The 20596-nt window shown below is 53.2% G+C and overlaps 6 protein-coding genes across 6 annotated transcripts; 3 read left to right on the forward strand and 3 right to left on the reverse strand.

Annotated features, from left to right (window-relative positions):
* Nucleotides 1–35: 35 nt before the first annotated feature.
* CDEST_05033 (uncharacterized protein) lies at nt 36–6637 on the forward strand (the record flags this gene model as incomplete). Its single annotated transcript, XM_062921192.1, has 2 exons — nt 36–480; nt 690–6637. 2 exons carry the CDS (start codon nt 36–38, stop codon nt 6608–6610), a joined length of 6366 nt encoding a protein of 2121 aa, XP_062777243.1. The 3' UTR covers nt 6611–6637.
* A 284-nt stretch (nt 6638–6921) lies between these two features.
* CDEST_05034 (Putative ubiquitin-conjugating enzyme E2, ubiquitin-conjugating enzyme/RWD) lies at nt 6922–8047 on the reverse strand (the record flags this gene model as incomplete). The annotated part of the gene is made up of 3 exons (XM_062921193.1): nt 6922–7576; nt 7638–7935; nt 7999–8047. 3 exons carry the CDS (start codon nt 8045–8047, stop codon nt 6922–6924), a joined length of 1002 nt encoding a protein of 333 aa, XP_062777244.1.
* Nucleotides 8048–8629: 582 nt separating this feature from the next.
* On the forward strand, nt 8630–9343 carry CDEST_05035 (uncharacterized protein; the record flags this gene model as incomplete). Its single annotated transcript, XM_062921194.1, has 4 exons — nt 8630–8798; nt 8862–9016; nt 9092–9116; nt 9182–9343. The coding sequence occupies 4 exons, from the start codon at nt 8630–8632 to the stop codon at nt 9220–9222; spliced, it is 390 nt and encodes a 129-aa protein (XP_062777245.1). The 3' UTR covers nt 9223–9343.
* A 2-nt stretch (nt 9344–9345) lies between these two features.
* Nucleotides 9346–11205, reverse strand: CDEST_05036 (Putative S-adenosyl-L-methionine-dependent methyltransferase superfamily). Its single transcript, XM_062921195.1, has 6 exons — nt 10827–11205; nt 10392–10752; nt 10092–10296; nt 9911–10026; nt 9711–9849; nt 9346–9630 (listed from the first exon to the last, which is right to left on the reverse strand). The coding sequence occupies exons 1-6, from the start codon at nt 10834–10836 to the stop codon at nt 9436–9438; spliced, it is 1026 nt and encodes a 341-aa protein (XP_062777246.1). The 5' UTR covers nt 10837–11205; the 3' UTR covers nt 9346–9435.
* A 237-nt stretch (nt 11206–11442) lies between these two features.
* Nucleotides 11443–16876, reverse strand: CDEST_05037 (Putative P-type ATPase, HAD superfamily, P-type ATPase, transmembrane domain superfamily). Its single transcript, XM_062921196.1, has 17 exons — nt 16350–16876; nt 15738–16283; nt 15343–15687; nt 15154–15288; nt 15035–15101; nt 14835–14966; nt 13852–14774; nt 13648–13801; nt 13229–13561; nt 13097–13179; nt 12912–13046; nt 12627–12859; nt 12452–12575; nt 12356–12401; nt 12150–12300; nt 11941–12089; nt 11443–11890 (listed from the first exon to the last, which is right to left on the reverse strand). Exons 1-17 carry the CDS (start codon nt 16482–16484, stop codon nt 11607–11609), a joined length of 3975 nt encoding a protein of 1324 aa, XP_062777247.1. The 5' UTR covers nt 16485–16876; the 3' UTR covers nt 11443–11606.
* A 991-nt stretch (nt 16877–17867) lies between these two features.
* Nucleotides 17868–19987, forward strand: CDEST_05038 (Putative nucleosome assembly protein (NAP)). Its single transcript, XM_062921197.1, has 5 exons — nt 17868–18106; nt 18232–18311; nt 18397–19122; nt 19179–19498; nt 19579–19987. Exons 1-5 carry the CDS (start codon nt 18060–18062, stop codon nt 19627–19629), a joined length of 1224 nt encoding a protein of 407 aa, XP_062777248.1. The 5' UTR covers nt 17868–18059; the 3' UTR covers nt 19630–19987.
* Nucleotides 19988–20596: the final 609 nt, after the last annotated feature.

The following is a 20596-nucleotide window of genomic DNA, read 5'->3' on the forward strand; positions in this document are numbered from 1 at the left end:
TGCACAACAAGAAATGGAAAAAAGACGGACCAATTATGCCGTATCACGTGCCCTTTCCCTGGCCTATTTCACCAACGTATCTTATTAGGTACCTCGGTACCTTCGACCACAACAACCCCGCCCCAGTCAGTAATTTCACCTTTCCTATCAAGGGTCTTTCCACAATTAGCCCCGCGGCGGCACCTGCACTTGCCAGTGCGTCCCCTACCCTCCACCGACTCCAGTCTCATCAGTGCTGGGGAGAAAAGAAAGGAAAAAGAATTTCCGACCAACCCAAACAGTTTGGCCATTTTCGAAAGGCTCGGGTTCGATTTTCCCTTGTCGACCTTTCACTCTCACCTTGCAGTTTTTTCATCCTTCTATTCCCACCAGGTCGCCCACCCAAGAATGTCAAAACATTGCAGACGACCACAATGTCTCGCGACCTTGAGCGACTGATAGAGTCACTGATCACCGACATTTCGTGCTACGGTGACTTGGGTGAGTGAACCCTGCCTGCTGCTTCACCGAGCGAGCAAACCAATCCTCCCGTTTCCCATACCGTTCAGCCGCCTCTCAGTTACTCATACTGCGAGTGCAATTGAACCGGAAGATGCGAGCCTTTATCATCACCTCCATCTTAACAGCGAGGATGCTTGGATCGCTTCAGCTGGTACATCCCTAGCTTCAATGCTAACAAGCAGCGTCAGGATGCACTGTGTCTCATGTACTGGAATCACTCGACATATTTTACAAAGACGCCCAACCCGAACAAGATGCGGCTGCAGAACTCATTCAATCAAAATTTGCGGAGCCAAACCAGCTGCTTTGGTCGACGGCCTGGGATTGGCTCAGAGCAAGGAAGGACATCGCTGTGGGTGCGAACCGGAAATGGAACCACCTAGCTCTATATGATGTCCTGGCCATACCGGACTTAGATTCTCATGATGGATCAGCTGACACTGAGACACCGCGAGGTGTTCCAGAGGGAGCGCTGAATATCTCTCAAACCAACGAGCAACCCCAGACGACGGCAAGAAAAGATGTCCCCCGGAAGCGACCCCGGATCTATGTTGCTGAAGACCGCATGTGGGAGGCCATCGCCGGCCATGCGCCCGACTACCGAAGAGTCCCGAGACTGGAGTGGATGGCCCTGGTCGGCATTGCATCCACGAAGCAGCAGGGTATTTTGCAAGGCGATCTGGGTCGACTTGTTGGCCAAGACAAACGCTCGTTGCCCAAGAGGACCGATGCGCTCGCTGACAAGGGCTATATCTCGAAGCGTACGACCCTCGTCAGGGGCACCAAGACGAGCAAGATGTGGTTGACGCGCTTCGCCCCTGCCCTTCCGACCAACCCGCTCAAAGCTACCGCCAACTTGCACACAACCGTTGACATGTCTCGGGACGCGCTAGCATGCGATTTAGAACCCGTCCCATGGCGCAACAGGTGGAACGCGGACTCGGTTGACTACATCTCACTTGCCCAGACAATCATGGCTGTTGTCAAGGCGTTCGGAATCATCAGATATCACGACCTACGTTGCAAGCTGGGTATCCTAGGCTTGAGATGGCAGATGAAAGTTGCAGCAAAAACTTGTCGCTTCTTTGTTCAAACTGGCGCCATTCAGTACGTTGGTGCCACTTTGTCTGGCAAGCTCTTCAAGGACTGTCTCAAATTCGATCATGACCTCACACATGAGGACTGGGCTGCGTATCTTGCTACGGGTAAACAGAAAAACGTATCGTTTCCATCCGCGGACTTGGTTAATGCGGATCTTGGGGCCGGTTCGGCGGACACAGCCACGAAAGCCGACACCTCATATTCTGAATCTGGCGTCCGCCGCAACGCCAACAGGAAACACATCAATTCACGTTCCAAATGGTCGCCAGACAAGCCCCTGGTTACTACCGTCTTCGACAGCATATCGGCTGCGGGTGCTGCTGGTCTTTCCAACAAGCAAATAGGGGACTTTACGCTGGGATCGTCATTCCGGAGGTATTTGTCCTCCATTTCGTCGACAATCTCTCTCCCAACGCAGCAGCCTAAGCATCTTGAACACTTCCAAGTAACGAGTGAGATGCATCGGAAGGGCAAGTCTCAGCAATACCGCTACTTTGCGAGAGGCTCGCAGCGGGTCCCTGAGTCGATTGCTCCCGAGGATACAGTCGATGAAGAAATCTCTAACAAACACTCCACGACTGACGTCGACAATGGTGATATTTTTTCAGGGTTGTTTACTGACCCGAACGTTCTCCCCGATACTGCCCGAGCCGCTGCTGGCTTAGCAGCCCTCGCACATGTTTCTGGCAGGGGGCTGAACGCCATCTCAAAGAGAAAGGCCGAGTTTTTGGATCCACCACGGGCCAAGGAAAGTCGAGGAACAGCGGTTCGTCGCGCGAAGCGTATGAAGGTAGCTGAGCAGGCCGACGACGAAGCCTTGGACGACAGCGGCTTCTCGACGAGGGTCAGCGTGGAACCGGAACCTGGACCATCCGCCAGAATGTCCACTCGGCGCGGCACAAGAGGACGACTCACTGAAACGGAGGCAACGTCCCTTATAGTAACCCTTAAGATGGACCCATCAGTATTATCAAATGCCTTGGGAGCCACCGACACAAAAGTCGAAGTCTGTCCCGTTTCTGAAGACATCCAGGACCTCGGCACTATGGAAAGTCAGGATGCCACAAGCGCCATTTCAGAACAACCTACAAATTCGTCAGCACTGTCGAAAAAAACATGCTCAACAGATCCCTCGATCGAGGAGATCACAGATCCCATCGACCCTCCAGAAGTTGCAGAATCGATAGTGGTGGCTTCCGCAGTCACGAATGAAGATGTGAACGTGGACAATACCGATGTTGTAGACGAAGATTCGGCCGAAGGCTCGCCTATGAAGCGCGGAGGACGCCGAAAAAAGAAAGCGGCTGCGAAGCAATCTGCCCGCGGTCGCTCCAAGGTCTTCAAGTGCGATAATTGTGGTGGGACGTGGAAAAACGACGTTGGCATCAAGTACCATCTCGAAAAGTCGAAAACGACCTGCAACCCAAGCTATCTGCCGCCATTGTCCGGACCCCCTGAAGCTCTTTTTTCAACCGTCAAGCGTCCTACGCCAGCGAAACGAGCAGTCGCTGTTCCCCGGCAGATCAAGTCTCGCCACTCAAGATCGTCGGCTATTGCAGGATCTCTAGTCGATGACGACCAGGATGCAGACCAGGCGCCGGAGAATTCGATCTTGGTAGTTGACCCGGCTATCAGCACCGGCTCCTCCAGGGGCAGAAACATGGGACGCTCTGGATCGAGAAAGCTCAATGCATCTTCGGAAACCAGACAGGGAGTGAGGAAGCGTATGGCGAGTCAGCGCCGATGCGTCAACTTTTCCTCGGTACCGAAGCCACCAGTGTCTTCAGTACAGGCGTCCATGAGTGGATTGATCAATGATAACGCCGGGGGCGTAAGAGATATGCCTGCAGAGCACGCGCCACTCCAGCCAACCTTCAAGAGGTCACAGGCAGAGGACGGACCAAACGTCGATGAAGCGCATGTGACCCCAGAACATTACAACCAGTCTCTCTCAGGGATTTATGAGCCCGAACAACCGTCTCCGTCAATGTTGAAGAAGGCACGTGGCAGTTTTGGGCGGAGAGACTCATCTCCAGGTCCCGCTAAGCCACGCCTTGGTCGGGATAGTCACAGTTCCAGGGCGACAGAATCCAGGAACACACACTCGCCAGTATTCGGCGCCTCCCAAATGTCACACGCCGAAGCACTGAGGGCCAGTCTTACTGACAACGGTACTTTACCAGAACCCGACATAATGGAGAGGGCCCTCTTGTACATTCTTCGTGCGAATGGTGGAGTGTTCCCCGGCGGACAGTCATTGTGGTATGCTGTCATTGCAACGTGGGAAATCTTATTTACTTCCGAAGAAGCTCCAGATCATCAACGTTACAAAGATGCTTTGGCTAGGTTGGCCAAGAAGAAACAAATTGCAGTCAGCACCCACGCCTTCAAGGACTCGAGAGGCATGATGGCCAACTACCAGCTAATACGAATTCCTGGAGTTGGAGCAACGTCTCCAGCGGGTGTGGCCATGAAAACCAACATTATTGCCGAACACCCGAGGGTGTACACACCACCCGCGTTCACCCCCAGAGCAGGGTTTCCCGAGGAACACAAATACGATGCTCAACCTGTCTTCTCCAGCCGTAGGAAATTGGTCCAGGGAATCGAGGTTCTAGACGCTCCTTTCTATGCCATCAAAGCTGCCAACGAGAGACCAGCCACACCCCCTGAAGGCTTTCAGTCCCCCAGGAAGCGCAGGAAAAGGATGGTCACGAAGGAACAGCTTACCCACGCCGAGGACGAAGGCCCAGACGGAAAGCGCAGAAAGGATATTTTTCGCATATTCACGGATGGACGGGCCGACCCGAGTGACGGACCCTCCGCTTCGTCGAGGGACGGAATCGGCGGCTTTACTCCCCGGCTTGTTTTCCTCAGTCCCAACGCCTACTTAGGGCAAGAAGTGCCAGAGGATGTTCGGCATGCATCACTGCCTAACCTACCGGATCCAGAGCCCACGTATCCCGCAACACAGGTGGAAAGCGTAGTGACGAGTAATTACAATGTTACATTTGCCGATGCCGACATGATTGTGGGCAAGAACGGTGCATGGCCAGTACACGACAACAGCTTCTTCGAGACTGAGGGTCGCAGTCTGACGATCTGTGGCTGGATGCCGGACTCTCGATGGTTTCTGAGACAGAACTTGCCGCACAGCTTGGCCGAGATGATCAAGTGGCGTGGTCGACCCAAGGCCAAATTCCCCAGCAGCAGTCAGTACTACGAGTTTGCCGAGCAGGTCGATGCATGTTTCGATTGGGAACTGTCAACTGAAGGCATGAAGCTCCTGCTGGCCGAGTCAATCGTGCCTGATCACATATTTATTCACCACGGCGTTGGCGACCTTCCTAGGGAATGGGAGTATCCAGCACTGGAGTGGGATCCCGCCAATCAGCTCAGCCCATCTGCTCTGTTCGACATACAGATATCGGAGCAGGCGACAACTGCAACTGACCATCTTTGGGGTGGCGAACTTGGTCGGCAAAGAAGGCGGAAGCGGCGGCAGAACAAGCTTGCAACCGAGCCAAAGGAGCTTGTCGTCGGGATTGATCTGAAGATCAGGACGCTAATCACTCTCCCCAGGGACGTGGATTTGAGAGACGTATCGAGACGGAATGCTGGGCTTGATGAGACGAATGAGACCATCTTAATAGCAGCATTTGTTGTCACGAGAACACTACTGGGGGGCGCCGACCGAATCATCGAATGGGGCCTAATGATGACCCTGTTCCCTGACATGGCACTCAGCGCCATGCGACGATTCTGGTCGAAGGCTCGCAAGGACCGAGGCACTTTCATCAATCAGCTTACGGAGCGATTCCAGATTCAATTCATTGTTGCCTACGAAAACAACGAGTTCCCCCCCATCGACTTCGATGACTATGTCGAGTACGATTGGCCGCGTCTAATCAAGTGGACGGCCGGTCTGATCGAAGACTCGCAAGAGCTACCAGCTAGTAAGGCTGCCCTGGAACGCGGCTATTCTCTTGGGTCGGCATGGACGGACGTTACCAACTGGCGCGACGATTACTACAACTTCCAGATGTCTGTTTTCAACCGATTCGAGGCGGCAACCTCCCGCCCTGCGACCTGCCTTGTGGACGAGGACAATGAGTCGATGACAAAACCAGACGCCGAGGACCTCGTAACCGCCATGTCATGGCTCCGCTCCCTCTGCTATACACACCGAGATAGGTACGCGCCACAGGACATTAGGAAAAAAATGGCGAGCATAGGAGGTGGGAACGAAGATCGCATTCAGTCCTTGCTCGAGCAGGCAGTCGAGACCCTCCAGGGTCAGGGTGTGATCACGGACAGCAAGCTCAAGGCCCTCGAGGGCCGACCGTACCGTCTTACAGAGACATTCCTACCGAGGTTCATGAAGTGGACCCATGAGGTCAAATTTATCGATGCCGCCAGGTTCAAGTCTCAGCTTGACGTGAGCTTCCGACAAGGGGAGAAAATTCGTATCCCGTACGTGCTGAGGGACGGCGAGGTCATGGCGATGATGAATTTACAGGCCAGCGGAAGAGTCATTGTCACTACGGTGGATGTTCCGAGCATACCGCTTGGATTCGACCCGGGCAACTACGAAAGCCGGAAGTACCCCAAGTCGTACTACAACTTCGGTCTGGAGATTGCGCCCACAGAGACGTACGTCTATGACGATGACCTGGACATCCTTCGGCAGGCCAAGAGCGACAAGCCGCCAAGGGAGAACCACAATCGAGCGATACCGCTGTGGTCCGACTTCTTTGGAGAGATGGACATCGACCGGTGGTCCCAGGTTCTCGGCGCGGTTGCGTTTGTCATCGCGACACGGGGGCCTCTTGACGTTGCGTCCGTCTGTGCCGTGCTCAAACCTTACCTGCAGGAGTTCGAGGTGCAGATGGTGTTCGACTGGGGAAGACGCAACGGCGTGTTGAAGGGAATGGCCCTTGGGGCGAGCTGTACAGTTGACGAGTGGTGGTGGCTGCTCATTGGAAGACAGCGAACCGGTGCAGGATAGTGTGTCCGACAGACATGAATCCATAATCAGGGGAGATACTCGGCGAGCATTTCTCAATGAACGGTTCCATAAACAGCATCCCAGATGAGTGCTGGGTCGAAGCATAATTGGCATAGTAGGCGACACTTTGTATCAATAAATCAACATCTACGAGTATCTGAGCATTGAGACGTGGAGTGCGCGGCGGGTGACAATGCCGAGCAACCATGACCGGACGCCAGCAAATAAATCAAAACACCTAGTCGTCCACACCGGGCTCTGGATGGGAAAAGGAGGCCCGGGCAAAAAAAAGACAAGACCAAGAATTCTCACTACAAATCAAGCAGAACCTTGAGAATCATGGCCAACAGAAGCACAACGAGAACCACAATGGCCCGATCAATCCAGAGCGGCACGCCCTCGTCGTAGGCACGGGCAACCGGAGGAGCTTGCTGCCGCACACTGACATTCGGGGCCAGGGGCAACGAGACCGTCCTTGTAGGGGCGGGAACTCCCTGTCCTGGGCGAGCAGGAGGATACGATGTCGTCACCGAAGGCTGCGAAGCTGGCGACGCGCTCGGAATAGTCGTGTTTGCCTCGGGCATCGTACGAATGAAGCCCTCTGCGAGCTCGGCGCTCTCTGTATCTACTGCCCCAGTCCTCGGTGTCGGAACCTCTGGTCTCTCGACCACCGCCGCTGCCGTCGTGGTCGCCGTCTGAGCCCCTTCTGGACCCTCTACGGCCTTACTCATCTCGTCCTTGTAGCCCAGCTTCAGCTCGGACGGAATCTCTACTTCGGCCGTGGAATTGGGGTCGGCATTGGCTTTCGCGGCCTCTTCGCACTCCTGGATTATTTCGAGATTGGTCTTTGCACATGTCGGGCACTTGAATGCGTGCGACGCTGTAGCATGGCGTTTTCGCACGGCGTCGCTCGTCTCAAGACCACCTAGTTGTCCTCTGGGGTCCGTCTCCATGAAACTGCGCAGCCTAGGTATCGCATGTTAGTCGGGGACTATTTGGAGGTGAGAAGGAGGGGCGGGTGATGTACGCGACGAGTGCCGTCCTCACACCCCAGGCGGGTTGCCATGTTTCCTCGTGGTGACCGCTAATGCTCAGACAGATCTCGCGGTTGGTCTCGAATCGGCCGCTCGGTGTAAGGAAGCGGAAGCTCGGTGGACGAAGGGGGTAGGTGGGCGGGAGCACAATGCGGCCATGGTAAATGCCTTCGCCGTATGAAGAGTTAGGAGGACCTCGGAAGGTAAAGTGCCATTCAAATAGGTCTGATTCTATCGGGGTAGCCGTGTAATCCGGAGACGGGGCGCTGGAAAGTTCTTGAGCCTCGCGTACTGGGTCCATCAGAGGTTAGTCAGGCAACTGAGAAAAGGGGATGGGCCTATGGGAGTTATTACGTATACGCCGTATCGTAGGCGATTTGGAGTTGAATTTGGGAGTTGCCATGATAGACGCTTGGGTGATCGAAAGACCCTGGGTGAAAGTTGTGTTCGTGTCGAAATCCCAAGTATATGGTTTGAGCGTAGAAGCAGAGCGGGATGTCGGAGTGTGCACGACCATGAAACGGAGGAAAAGAACTGGGCAACTCTCTTGAGAGTATTGTAAAGAATGATAAACAAGAGAAAGTCACGGAAGGCTAGTTCAGGTATAAGACGAGGACTCAAAGAAAGGGTACGTATCCACGGTGTTGAAGGGATATTGGGTATTTGACGGGATAGGTGGCTCCAACTACGGTACGTTGCGATGACTTGCGTAATTGGGGGGGGGGGGGGGGGGGGGCATTATCGGGAGGAGACCCAACGTCGCGGACTGACACCGCTAACCGATACCAAGGGGGACAGCCTTTGTGCAGTGGTCGGGTAGAAGATGGTCAGTGGGTCTAGTAGTCAGGACACCACTCGCCATGGACACCGCTGCAGACCATCTCCACTTAGGTACCTAAATAAGGTACCTACTTCAGGGCACGTACCGAGCGCAGAGCCTGGGGACGCCTCCAAATGCACTTTTCGCCATTGGCTTGCGTTCTGCATGGTTCAGTTTGACTTACCTAAGCATCCAAGGCTCAAATCCGCTCTCCACACTATCACTCCCGAACGACGCTCTATCATCCGGCATCTCCCATCACGACTTGAGCTTCTCGACGTCCTCTGCCAGCGAAGTTTGGAGCGCCCAGTGGACAAGGCGACAATCAAGGTTAGTCCGTCAACAGGATTCAAACCGATTGACCCCACGAGTGCACTGCTGACGATCGCAATTGCAGGAAATCCTCCCCCATTCCCCATCGAAGCGAACGAGACGCGCCGTAGCGAAACGACCACCTTCACCATGTACCCCGGCCCCAAGCCCCCGACGCCTCACGTCCCCGGCATCTACCGATTCACAGCAACTGCCCTAGGCGCCGGCATGTGGTTCTTCGTATGATTACTCCCTCTACTTTTCCATCATCACTGTGAGAGCCTGTGGCATACTGACATGCTGCACACTCTACAGCTGATGTACCGCGCGAAGAAGGATGGTTTGTTTGGCCCTGTATTCAGGATGACCGTTATCGCTCCTAATATTCTGACTGATAATATGCAGGGCCTGTGTTGTTGGGCTGGAAGCACCCTTGGGACCACTGAAGTAAACAACCTACGAGAGGGAAAAGCTTGGGCAGGTAAATCGGGGATTTGCACAAGAAGCGATGACGGCAATGGGGACGGATCTCCTACTCTAGAGCCTACAGGCGGATACGCCCACTTTGGGGGGAGGAAGGAATTGCTGTTCTATTACAGGTACACACTAAATCCACAACGGGCGCAAACCATTACTTGCTCCATTCTACGTTCGTCTGCTCAGTTGCTGGGCTTCTCGAAGAGATAGTGCGCCACGCCCCAGGTGTCACCACCCTGGTATGCGAAAAGCTCGGAGCATGCCATGTAGAAGATCTGCCACCGGTTGTACCACACACTGGCATCCTGTTCCCCGTACGTCTCAATCAGGTGCGGCCAAATCTCCTTCTTGTGTGAGAGCATCTCGCTCAGCCAGTCCTGCAATGTCGATATCAGTTGCTGACCCTCTTTTACCTTACTTAGGAGTAAAGACGGGGAGAAGAGAATGGAAGACCAACCTCGCATGTCTTGGAGTAGTGCTGTCCGTTAACCCACCATTGCTTTTGGATCTTGAGGTCCTGTTGGAAGAAGAGAAGCAGGTCGGTGGATGGCATAGTACCTCCTGTGAAGAAGTGCGTCGTCATCCAGCCCTCCTCGCTTGGGTTTTCGAGGTCAGCAATGGCCATGACAGCACGAGCAGGTTGCCTATGTCACCTACTAGTCATACGGCGTGGTTTTGTGGGCAAATATGTGAACAAACAGCTTGCCACCGGGTTTCAGAGCCCGCCCGACCTTGGCCATGAGCAGCTCATAGTTCTTCATGTGCTCGAACAGCTGTTGGTCATTACATCAGCTAGAGTTTAAGCGACGAGACTGGATGAGCGATGAGGGATGCATACCTCGATGGAAACGACTCGGTCAAACGACTGTCGCTCGAACTCATAGTCGACTACGTTGCCCGTGATAATAGTGAGGTTCGTCAGCCCCTTCTCCTTGGCCTTGGCGTCGATGTACTCCTTTTGCGTCTTGGAGTTGGAAAAGGCCGTGACCTTGGAGTTGGGCAGTACCTCGGCGAAGTAGAGTGCACCTGATCCCCAACCGCAGCTGCGAGCATCGGGTCAGTTTCGGCTGTTTGACACATCTCATTCTCTCTCGACGGCAGCAGGATGTGAACAAGACGACAGAAAGAGATGACTGACCCAAGGTCCAGAATGCTCATGCCGTCTTCCAACCCGCCCTTTTCGACATAGGTCTGCAGCATAGCCACCTCAGCCTGGGCCAGGGTCTCGCCGCCCTTGGGATAAAGACAGCACGAGTACTTCATGCGGGGACCCAGGCAGGCGGCGAGAACGCCGGTTCCAACCTCGTAGTGTTGCTTATTAGCTGCGGCGGTCTCGATGGCGATAGGTTGGGTGCGCAATTTCTCAATAAAGGTCATCTTGCGCTCGTAATCAAGGCTGAGAGACGTGCTCGCGATGGAGACAAGGCGCTCCTGAAGCTGCCGCCGAATGCCTATTCTGATGACAGCATGGGGCAGGTAGCCGCTGTCGAGAATCCAGTCTGGGTAACGGTGTTAGAAAAGTGCGTTCTGGAGTTATCTGGCGTAAGCTGAGCGTCTGGATATTGCTACTGACCCATATTCATTCTTAGTGTTGGTCGATGAGAAAACACCTGATGGCCTGTAAAGTAATGATCAGGAAGAGCGGTGTGCTTGGGCCGTCCTGGGTCGTTACCACGTTGTTTATCGCGATCACCTTCGTGATCAGAGCTCGGAGCTGTTGTGTGGTGTTGCGTTTTGAAACCGGAACGGTGTCTAAGCACACAGGGTAGGCGAAAATGCAAGATAACACAATGACGATGTTGAGCGTACTATGGAGTGTATGTCAACAAGGCTCATTGGCACAAGATGAAATATGATGCTAGCAGGTTTGAAGATTAGATGCACATCAACGGTTTCCCTCAAACAGTAAGGAACAGGTCAACACGACGTCGCTATTATCTGGTTGGGGTGGTAGCCACGCAGCCTCGACCACCCCCGGCGGCTCGGAGCCGGAGGACCCGCATGGGCTAGTTCGGCACCGGAATGCGGGTCATTGTGGATCATCAATGACACGTCTATTTTTCATTCACTTGTTCTGCATTATCTCATTTGACTGTTGTGGTCGATATCAAGAGGGGAAAAGCAAACTAGCACCCAATGCAGAAACGGTCGTGGCAACTTTGGAAATTTCAAACAAAATGCCATTACTGCGCATGTATGAATTTTTGATTTATTTTTATTTTAGCTCAGATGCAGAGTAGTCATCAGGCGCCCGTGAGGAGTCCGTAGCTCCGTTGCTATGCGATCTAACTCATTACAGACCTGACCAGCCCGATCGGAATGGCCTCAAGGCGGCCACGAAAGTCGTACTCTCCTATATCTGCATGTTCTCCAAGATGATTTTGTACTCCTTCCGTTGTTTGGGTTTTTTCAAAACCCGTTCTTTGAAATGCCCCGCTACCCGGGCCAGTTTCTGGAAGATGTACTTTTCCGATGTCCACGCCGTTGCCAGGTAAACGCCGCCCAACATAATCATAAAAATCTCAAAGTCCCAACTTGTCCTGGTCAGCTGCATCAAGTGCCGTACTGAACGCGCAGGCCCAAGGATCATGTACAATGTAATTAAAAGAGTTGTTGCAATTGTCGCCAGGAATGGCCCTAATAGCAATTAGTAAACTGGACGGTTGAAACATATCAGCTGTACCAACAGTTCTTCATCGCCTTCTCTCGGAAAGGTGGGCCAGCGTTGAGCACCACTCCCGCTAGGATATATTCAAAGCAGGATACCAGGAACAGAACAGTGTTATCCGAATTCTTAATGTTGGACTTGTCATGGTCAATTCGGGGTGGAATATACCTGTTTCGTGTGAGTAACCTTGGACATGCTTAACTGTACTAGCGGGGGATGGGGGCTTACCAAGGCTGCTCCCGAACAGCCACGTAGACGATCGCTTGTACCGTGATACAAATGGCCATTTGGCCCAGCAGCGGAATAAGCACCTTGCGGGAGACAAGATCTGCAGTTGGTCTTTTCTGTGACAGCACAGGGAACGGTCCAGCCCAGCTCACTTGACATACACGTTAGCATACCAATTTGAAAATGTTCCTGTAGACTTAACTTACTAAATATAGCAATCGGCAGAATCAACAGCAGATCGATAAATAGGAACTATAGGCTGGTCAGCAGTTGCACATTTGCAGTGCAGCACAATAACGAACCTGAAAGTCACCAAGATTTGACGCCGTCGCATAGAGAAAGCTGACAGACGTGAACTGGATGGCTGAGTACAAACTCATGTACTTGAAACAGCTGAAGCTTGTCACAAGCGCAGCGCGTCCCTCGCTAAGAGCAATGTCAGTGGGTGTCTCCAAGACGAGGTATTGCCGCGCTTACCGGATGACCTGAGGCACACATCCAATATCGAAGACGCGCGATGTGAAAGGGGCCGCGACAGAAGCCTCCGCTTCTGACAGCGAAATACCGACGTCGGCCGCTTTGAGGGCGCCGCAATCGTTCGCGCCGTCACCACAAAATCCGCAACAATATCCAATACCTTGGAGCTTCTCAACCAGCTCATGCTTCTCATCTGGTGACATCCGCGCGAATACTCGACCACGGACAAGCATCTACGACTGTGAGCAGAATATACCAGAGTCTGGTCTGAGGAAGACTACTTACTCTCTGCAAAACCAATGGAGATGCGAAATCAACGATCCACCGGAAAACCTCGCCACTGACAGCCAATGAATAGTTGCGAATGTCATTGATGTTGTATGCCAGGGACGCATCGACGTCGGCCGGGGGAGGCATTGGCTGCAAAGGTTAGTTGGCCAGTGTGTCGACAATTGGAGATCTTTGCTTACCAGCAGGGTATCCGCATTCAGCTGGAATGCACCATTGTCAATGCTTTCCCATTGGAGTCTGGCCTTGGGGTCACCGGCGTTGCCTACCAACAATTAGAAGATAGCCCCGACTTGGTCGAATTTGCTAATTACCTTCGGCGAATCTTGGGACAAAGCAGTGCGCCGTCTTGTTGATCAAATTGCATTCGCGAGCCACACTGATGGCTGTCAAGATGTTGTCACCGGTTACCATAGTTGTGCTGATATTGGACTCCAAAAGCTCAGTCAATACCGTAGCCGTGGTTGGTTTCAGCTTGTTCTCAAAAATAATGAAGCCAATGAACTCCAGATTGGACTCTGCCTCGTGCCGCTTCATTTTTTGAGCCTTCACCCAACTGAGCTTAGGTATATGTCGAGTAGCGCAGCCAATTACACGATAACCCTTGTGCGTGTAGTAGGCGAGCTGTTCGTCATAGTCGATAGGAACTGTGTTGACGAAGCAGAAGTAGAGAGTTAGCAAGACTGCGTAGCCCAGAGAGATACCACTTCAATGGTGCTGTTGTTCCACGTACAACTGTCTTCGCGGCAGATCTCCCGCATGCATTCCGGTGCACCTTTGACGTATACGTCTCCACTTTGTTGGCCAAATTGTCGGACAACGACACTCGCCCTTCGAAGTTGAGAAACAAACTCAAAGGACCTCAGGATTCCAAGCTCAAACGGTGCCTATCGACAACTTTTAGAATCTTTTCGCCAGACATGAGCCTTTAACCTACCGATTGGTCCCGCCTCGCAGTGGTACGATGTAGTATATCACTGTGCTCAGTGGGGGGTCTGGCGACTGATGGTGAGAGACTGCCTTGGTCTTGATCGTCTACCTCGTTGGGACGCTGTCTGCCTTCTTCGAAAGACCATCGTGTGAACTCGAACATCTTCAGATCAAGCGGGTCTCCCATCAGCTCGTCGTCGACAGATCGGAGCGAGTGGCAGGTTGCCATGGTAAACAAAGCAGCATTAAGCTTTGATGCCTGAGCTGAATCTCCGGCCTGGTCAAGTACCAGAGACGCCGGGTCTTCTAATACAGCTGTGAACTTGCCTGTCGCCGGCGAGACAACTCGGACGCCGAAAATATCCAACCCGTCTTCTGTGAGGGTGCCCGTCTTATCAAAGCACATTATGTCAAGCTTGCCGCCCACGTTGACACGTTGAGGGCTGATGCAGAAGATTTGCTTTTTCTTGAGCCGGCCAAGCGCAAAGTTGGTGCCGATCGTGAGCGTGGCGGGCAGCGCAGGTGGTACCACAATAGTGATGAGATCCAGGGCGCGCACAATGATGAGGTGCCAGGCAAGGTGCAAACGCAGGAAGTTGATGAAAGACGCAATGAAGCCGAGCATAGCTACCACAGCCATGACACTGATGTATCTGAAAGAATCTCGATAGAACTTGAAGCCGGAGGGCTTGGGGAAGAGCATGGATCGCACGAGAGAGCCCTTTGTGGTACTGAATCCGGTCCTAACCACAAGCGCGAGGGCGACAGCATCCCCATCGCGGTCTTCTTGGGGACGTCGAGCACGAATGATCTTGGTGCCGCAAAAGAGAAAATGCTTGGCAATCTCAGGCGATACTGTAGGCGCAGCCAAGTCGAGGTTGTACATGGTCTCGTCAGTGGCTGGGGACTTCGAGACAGGCACCGATTCGCCTGAGTCTTATTGTGAGCAACAGTCGCTAGTCGAATGATGAGTTCCGCGTGAGTAGTTACCTGTGAGCATGCTCTCATTGACGATGCAATCGCCGCTGAGGAGTAAACCATCGCTTGGGAATTGGGTCAGGTTGGGGTCGCTAACTTCGTATACATCGCCGGGTACAAGCTCGCTCGAAGGCACGTATCGCCCTTTGGCTGTTAGAATGGTCTCTAGGGAATTTGAAACGATTGCCATGAACGATCACTATGTTACTCACAGAACCCATTACGAAGAACTCGCACGTCGCACTCAAAGCGAGAAATTTCGCGAAGTCTTTTCATAGTCTGGACATATTAGCATATAAGCGAACATCAAATAATGTAGTTTCCAACTTACTGCCCGGGTTTCGATGAGGGTTGTCGCAATGCTGCCGAATGACATCAAGAAGATGGCAACGGCGTAGTAGTAGTATTCGTCGAGAGACCAGAGAATCAGGCTAGCAATCTGAAATACGTAAAAGGGATGGAACACCTGAGAGCATTAGCAATCGTGTTAGTCGCCCAACAACATTGGATAATGGCCTACCTCATCCACAAGCAATTGCGGTATCGACTTTTGCTCAATGTCAATGAGGTTGTTGCCAAAGACAACCTCTCGTACACCCTTCTCATCACTGTCTATACCGGCACGGGCGGCACGGGGATCGGTCCAGTTCGGATCCACCCATCCGTTGAACATGACAAACCTGTCCTTCTGCTGATTGAAGTACAGCCGAACGTAACGATAATTCAGCATTCGCAGCTCGGCGATGATGGGATCGTATTCATCGTCCATGGCATAGTCCTTTTCGTTGGAGCCAAAGATGGTGGACATGGGTCTCCCGTACATTTTCTTGTCCACGTCCATAACGACGAATTCTCCCCATTGATTCTGTACAAGTCAGTCATTTATTCAGCCGGTAAGGCGCAACGGTATCTTGCCTCAACCACCACCCAATCACACTCAGCTAGTGGGAACGGTTTCCCCAACAGCCTCACTTGCCAGCGAGGGAGCCATCTCAACAACAGCCATGCAAGACCAAGCGTTGAAAGACAGAGTGCTGCATAAGCGGCAAAACCTAAGCGGCTAGTTCGGAAGCCAGCAATGGCAATTGTCAAGTCCTCGTTCACCATGTAAACCTTCTGACTTAGACGGTCTCCGCCCAGACTCTTGTTGGTCGTCGCACTGTCTCGACGCAAAAGGCGGGCATGGACCGAGGATCTCGAGTGTGTCGAAGACCGCCGATGTTGTATCATGTAGTCGTTGACTTCATTGCCGTTCTCGACGTCGATGTCGCTTTCGTCCTCGTCACCAAAGGTAAAGTCCCCGACGTCGGACAGACTTCGGCGTTCGTCTTCAAACGAGGGAGAGGGAGAGGGCTCGTCCTGGTAGTACGCAAAACTCGTCGTGGAGTCCGCACGGGGTCGGCGATGGGAGAAAGCGGAAACGCTGGTGGGAAGACTTTCGGCGATCGGGCCAGAGAAAAGCTATGCGCATTCATGGTCAGAATTGACGGGTACTTGGTGATGCGTATAGAGGACAGCTGGTCTAACCTCATCATGTGCCATTTCCACCTCTTCAAATATGCTCGTACTGCTCTGATTCGAGTTGAGCCGGTACAGCGGTGCGTGGCCGTTTCTCGACGCCGACGAGGCACGCTGGTGCCCATTCTCCCTTGGAACCGACATGTTGGCGATTTGCTCAGTGCGACCTAGTCGCTGCAACGGAATGGAGCTTTCCAGCTCGAGGGATACGAAGCGAGGGGTTTTCTCGAGCGATAGGATAAAGATTCGGCTGAGGAGGCACTGTGGTGTACGCGAAGAGGACAAGGCGCATGGCAGCAAGTCAAGAGATATGGTCGAGGAAGCTTGAAGAGCAGCGATCTATGCAGCTGCAGGGTTCGATGGGAACAGTGCTGATGACGAACTTTGGCACAGATGAGGCAAGACGCAGACGTCGCGAGGTCTGGGTCAGCGCTATGAAGTTGGTTCTGCGACTCGAGCTTGCAACTGAGCAAAGAAAATCAGGTGCAGTCGCCGCCCCATTGAATTACACTGATGGGAGGTTAGCGCTTCAAAAGTACGTCGCGTGTGGTACAAGTACCGGACCTGAGGTTGGGAAATCTACTGGCGGGATGAGGTACCTACCTAGGCACCTAGCTCTTGACCGCACGGAGGGGGAAAGAAGATGCATGATTGGCCATAGATAGCAGCGGGTCTCTTATCGATTAGCGATCAAGCGTGGTCTAATCTGGTAGCCACCGTCTCTCACTGGGTAGGTACCTAGGTAACAGAATTAAAGAAGGCCCCCAACCACCACTGGAACTTACCTAGGAAGGTAGGTAAGATGATATCAGAGGGGCTCGCCAATACTACCTCAGTAACTGGGTGGACCTGGCTGGTCATCCCAGGCCAAGTCCGAAACGAGCAAGCAGGCAAATGAAGAATGAACAGGATGAACAAGAATTACAATGACATAGGAAGAAGTGTACCCAGATTATCTTTTTACAGTGGGAGACATGAGGCAGCAAAACCTCCGTTTGGCCTCCGTTGGAAAGTAATCGTAAGGCACCATCATAACGCCCCATGTCGTGCAGCACCAACTAAATGATGAATTCTCTTCCCCTGCTTGGCTGACATTAAATAGCACAGATAGCTCTTGGTGGAGATCATCTTATATCAATACCTCAAGCAAGAAGTAATTCATTATGCCAGTTGAACTTCTTGACACTTTCACTGCTTCAGAGATTTTAGCCACTCAAAGTTAGTCAGTCTCTACTGCTTACGTACATTACTACTACCTGCCGGCCGGCAACCCGGAGAGGATGGGTGGTGATGAAAGCATGGAAGGTGCTAGCCCGCTTAGCTTGGCTTCTTAGTGAGGTGCCTACCCCGGGCGCGCCCTCCCTACACACCACCATTGCCGACATGGAACCCATTGGCAGTCCACTACCCGCTGTGCCCGCCTAGCCATGGCCAGAGTGCCAGGCGGTTGCGCGACTTGCGGTATCCGCCCCAACGGAGGAGGAAACGCCTCTCCCAATTTTTTTTTCCAACACCGCCTGCCCGCACATTGCCTCCCCCCACCAGAATAAAGTCGACTGCACATCTACAACCTACCACTCTCGGCACCCGCGTCTCCTGCCCTGTCAACTCCATCAACTTCAGCCCCCCCCAAAAGCAGCCCGGGAATTTCTATCATCCCCCTCTCGCATCTTCACTCCATCCCTCTCACCCACGAGAAAGACGAGTTGAACGCACACCATGGCTGAGCCTATTCGCAACAAGCGCCTCGACCCGGCCACTGCGCCGTAAGTAACAAATCCTGCAGGGTGGCGAGGGGTCGTTTTCTTGCGCATCGCTTTCGTTCACCTCCTCGACAACCGATGCCCCCCGATTTGATCATGGCTGTTAAAACTGACGCCTCTGTCTCAAGTACGCCGCAGAACACCCCTCTTCAGAATGCGCCCATCTCGTCGCATGCCCAGCAGCCTGGCGTTGCCAGCATTAAGGAGGGTACGTGAACCGCCCTCTTTCAAACTCCTTCCCATTTTGCCATGTCTCTATGCCGATCCGTTGTTGACACATACCCCGATTGCAGAGGACTTCGATCGCGCCGCCGCCGCTTCCATTTTCGCCCAGAACCCCAAACTCGTTCAGATGATTCAGGGAAGACTCGGTTCTCTCGTCGGCCGATCCTCCGGCTACGTCGAATCGTTGCCCCCTCAGGTGCGCCGTCGTGTTGCCGGCCTGAAGGGTATCCAGAAGGAGCACTCCAAGCTCGAGGCCGAGTTTCAGGAGGAGGTTCTCCAGCTCGAGAAGAAGTACTTCGCCAAATTCACCCCTCTCTACGAGAAGCGTGCCAAGATTGTCAATGGAGGCTCTGAGCCGTCCGAGGAGGAGATCAAGGCCGGCGAGGAGGAGGATGAAGAGGATGACGAGATTGAGGAGGCTGAGAAGGACGAGAAGGCCGATAAGCCCGCCGAGTCGTCTGAGCCTGTCTCTGGTATCCCCGAGTTCTGGCTGTCCGCCATGAAGAACCAAATCTCCCTTGCCGAGATGATTACCGACCGCGACGAGGCCGCACTCAAGCACCTTGTCGATATTCGCATGGAATATCTTGATAAGCCTGGTTTCCGCCTCATCTTTGAGTTCGCCGAGAACGAGTTCTTCGCCAACAAGACCATCACCAAGACCTACTTCTACCAGAACGAGAGCGGTTATGGCGGCGACTTCATCTACGACCACGCCGAGGGTGACAAGATTGAGTGGAAGGAGGGCAAGGATCTCACGGTCAGAGTTGAGAGCAAGAAGCAGAGAAACAAGAGTAAGTTTCGCGGGAATCGTAGCTCGTCATTATGTGGCCGCTAATCTCGGAAGCAGACACCAAGCAGACCCGTATCGTCAAAAAGACGGTACCCACTGAGTCTTTCTTCAACTTCTTCTCCCCGCCTCAAGCCCCTACCGATGAGGACGATGACGCTGCCTCCGACATTGAGGAGCGTCTCGAGCTCGACTACCAGCTTGGCGAGGACATCAAAGAAAAGCTTATTCCGCGTGCGATCGACTGGTTCACTGGTGAGGCATTGGCCTTTGAGGAGCTGGATGACGATGACCTGGAGGGTGACTACGACGACGAGGACGACGAGGACGAGGATGATCTCAGCGAGGGTGGTGATGATGACGAGGAATCTGAGGACGATGTAAGTGGCTCTTTTCTTCCCCTGTGTCCCCAGGCCGTACGTGGGAAAGATCGCAGGATAGCTGTTAACGACTGGCGCAGGATGACACCGGCAAGCCCAAGCAGGAGGCGGCCGAGTGCAAGCAGAGCTGAGCGACGCAAGCACAGTTCGGTTTATTGCTAGGTCTTCATGGTCATGACAATCTGGGTCGGGAAAAATGTGATGGTCCGGCAATGGCTCTCTCGCGCCGACAGGGGCGCGGTGGTGGCTACGTTACACTTTGCACAAGGCCCAGCATCCCGCGTTGAGGAACGGGCCAAGCAGAGCAGCGCCCGATGGATGGGGCTCCTGCTTGATAGATGGTAATTGATATTTCGGTCCCAGACCCTTTTTTCTTTTCTTTTTTTGTTGGACGAAACGACTGCTCACGTCCTGGCCATGAATGATGCTGTACGTTGCTGCTAAAACGGGGATTCCGTAGACTGGATGTTTTGAGTTCCTTTCCATGTAAGGCAGGCACTTGGGGGTATCCGAGACCAGCCACGCAATTAGTAGATAGGAAACAAGTCAACCCAGTATTCATTCCCTATTGTACGCATGGGGTTGCTAGACAATCATACGAAACCCGAGGGCAGAGCAGTATTGCTGAGCTTGCCAAGCGGCAGCAGCCACGTGGGGGACAAATATGGCCGGGGAAAGATATCATGATGTGCTCCGGTCCAAGCGACGCGAGTCCAATGGATCAAACGATAGTGAGGATGTCGGATACGGGACTCGCTGCGGGTGCGACTAAGATGGAAACTCCGTTTGAATTCATTTTTGATGTCGGAGGCGGACGTCGCGGCACGGCCAGACTGGGGCGCGACACAGTCGGAGCGGTCGTTGAATTAGTCATTTTCGAGTTGCGACATTGGCAATTTGTCAGGTTGCAGGTTGCATCGCATCAGGAATATACAACACCCGAATCTCTTGTTGTATGGACCATGAAGAACGCAAAGTCTGGCGTTGCAGGCTGGATCCAGCCTTTCCATGTAAGGGAGGCATTGGGGAGGCTCTTAGCCAGCAAGCCGTGGCGGTGGCTGATCCAATATCGGCATCTCAGGCATATCAATGAGTTAA

The sequence above is a fragment of the Colletotrichum destructivum genome, chromosome 3 (assembly GCF_034447905.1).
Source record: "Colletotrichum destructivum chromosome 3, complete sequence".
NCBI lineage: Eukaryota > Fungi > Ascomycota > Sordariomycetes > Glomerellales > Glomerellaceae > Colletotrichum > Colletotrichum destructivum.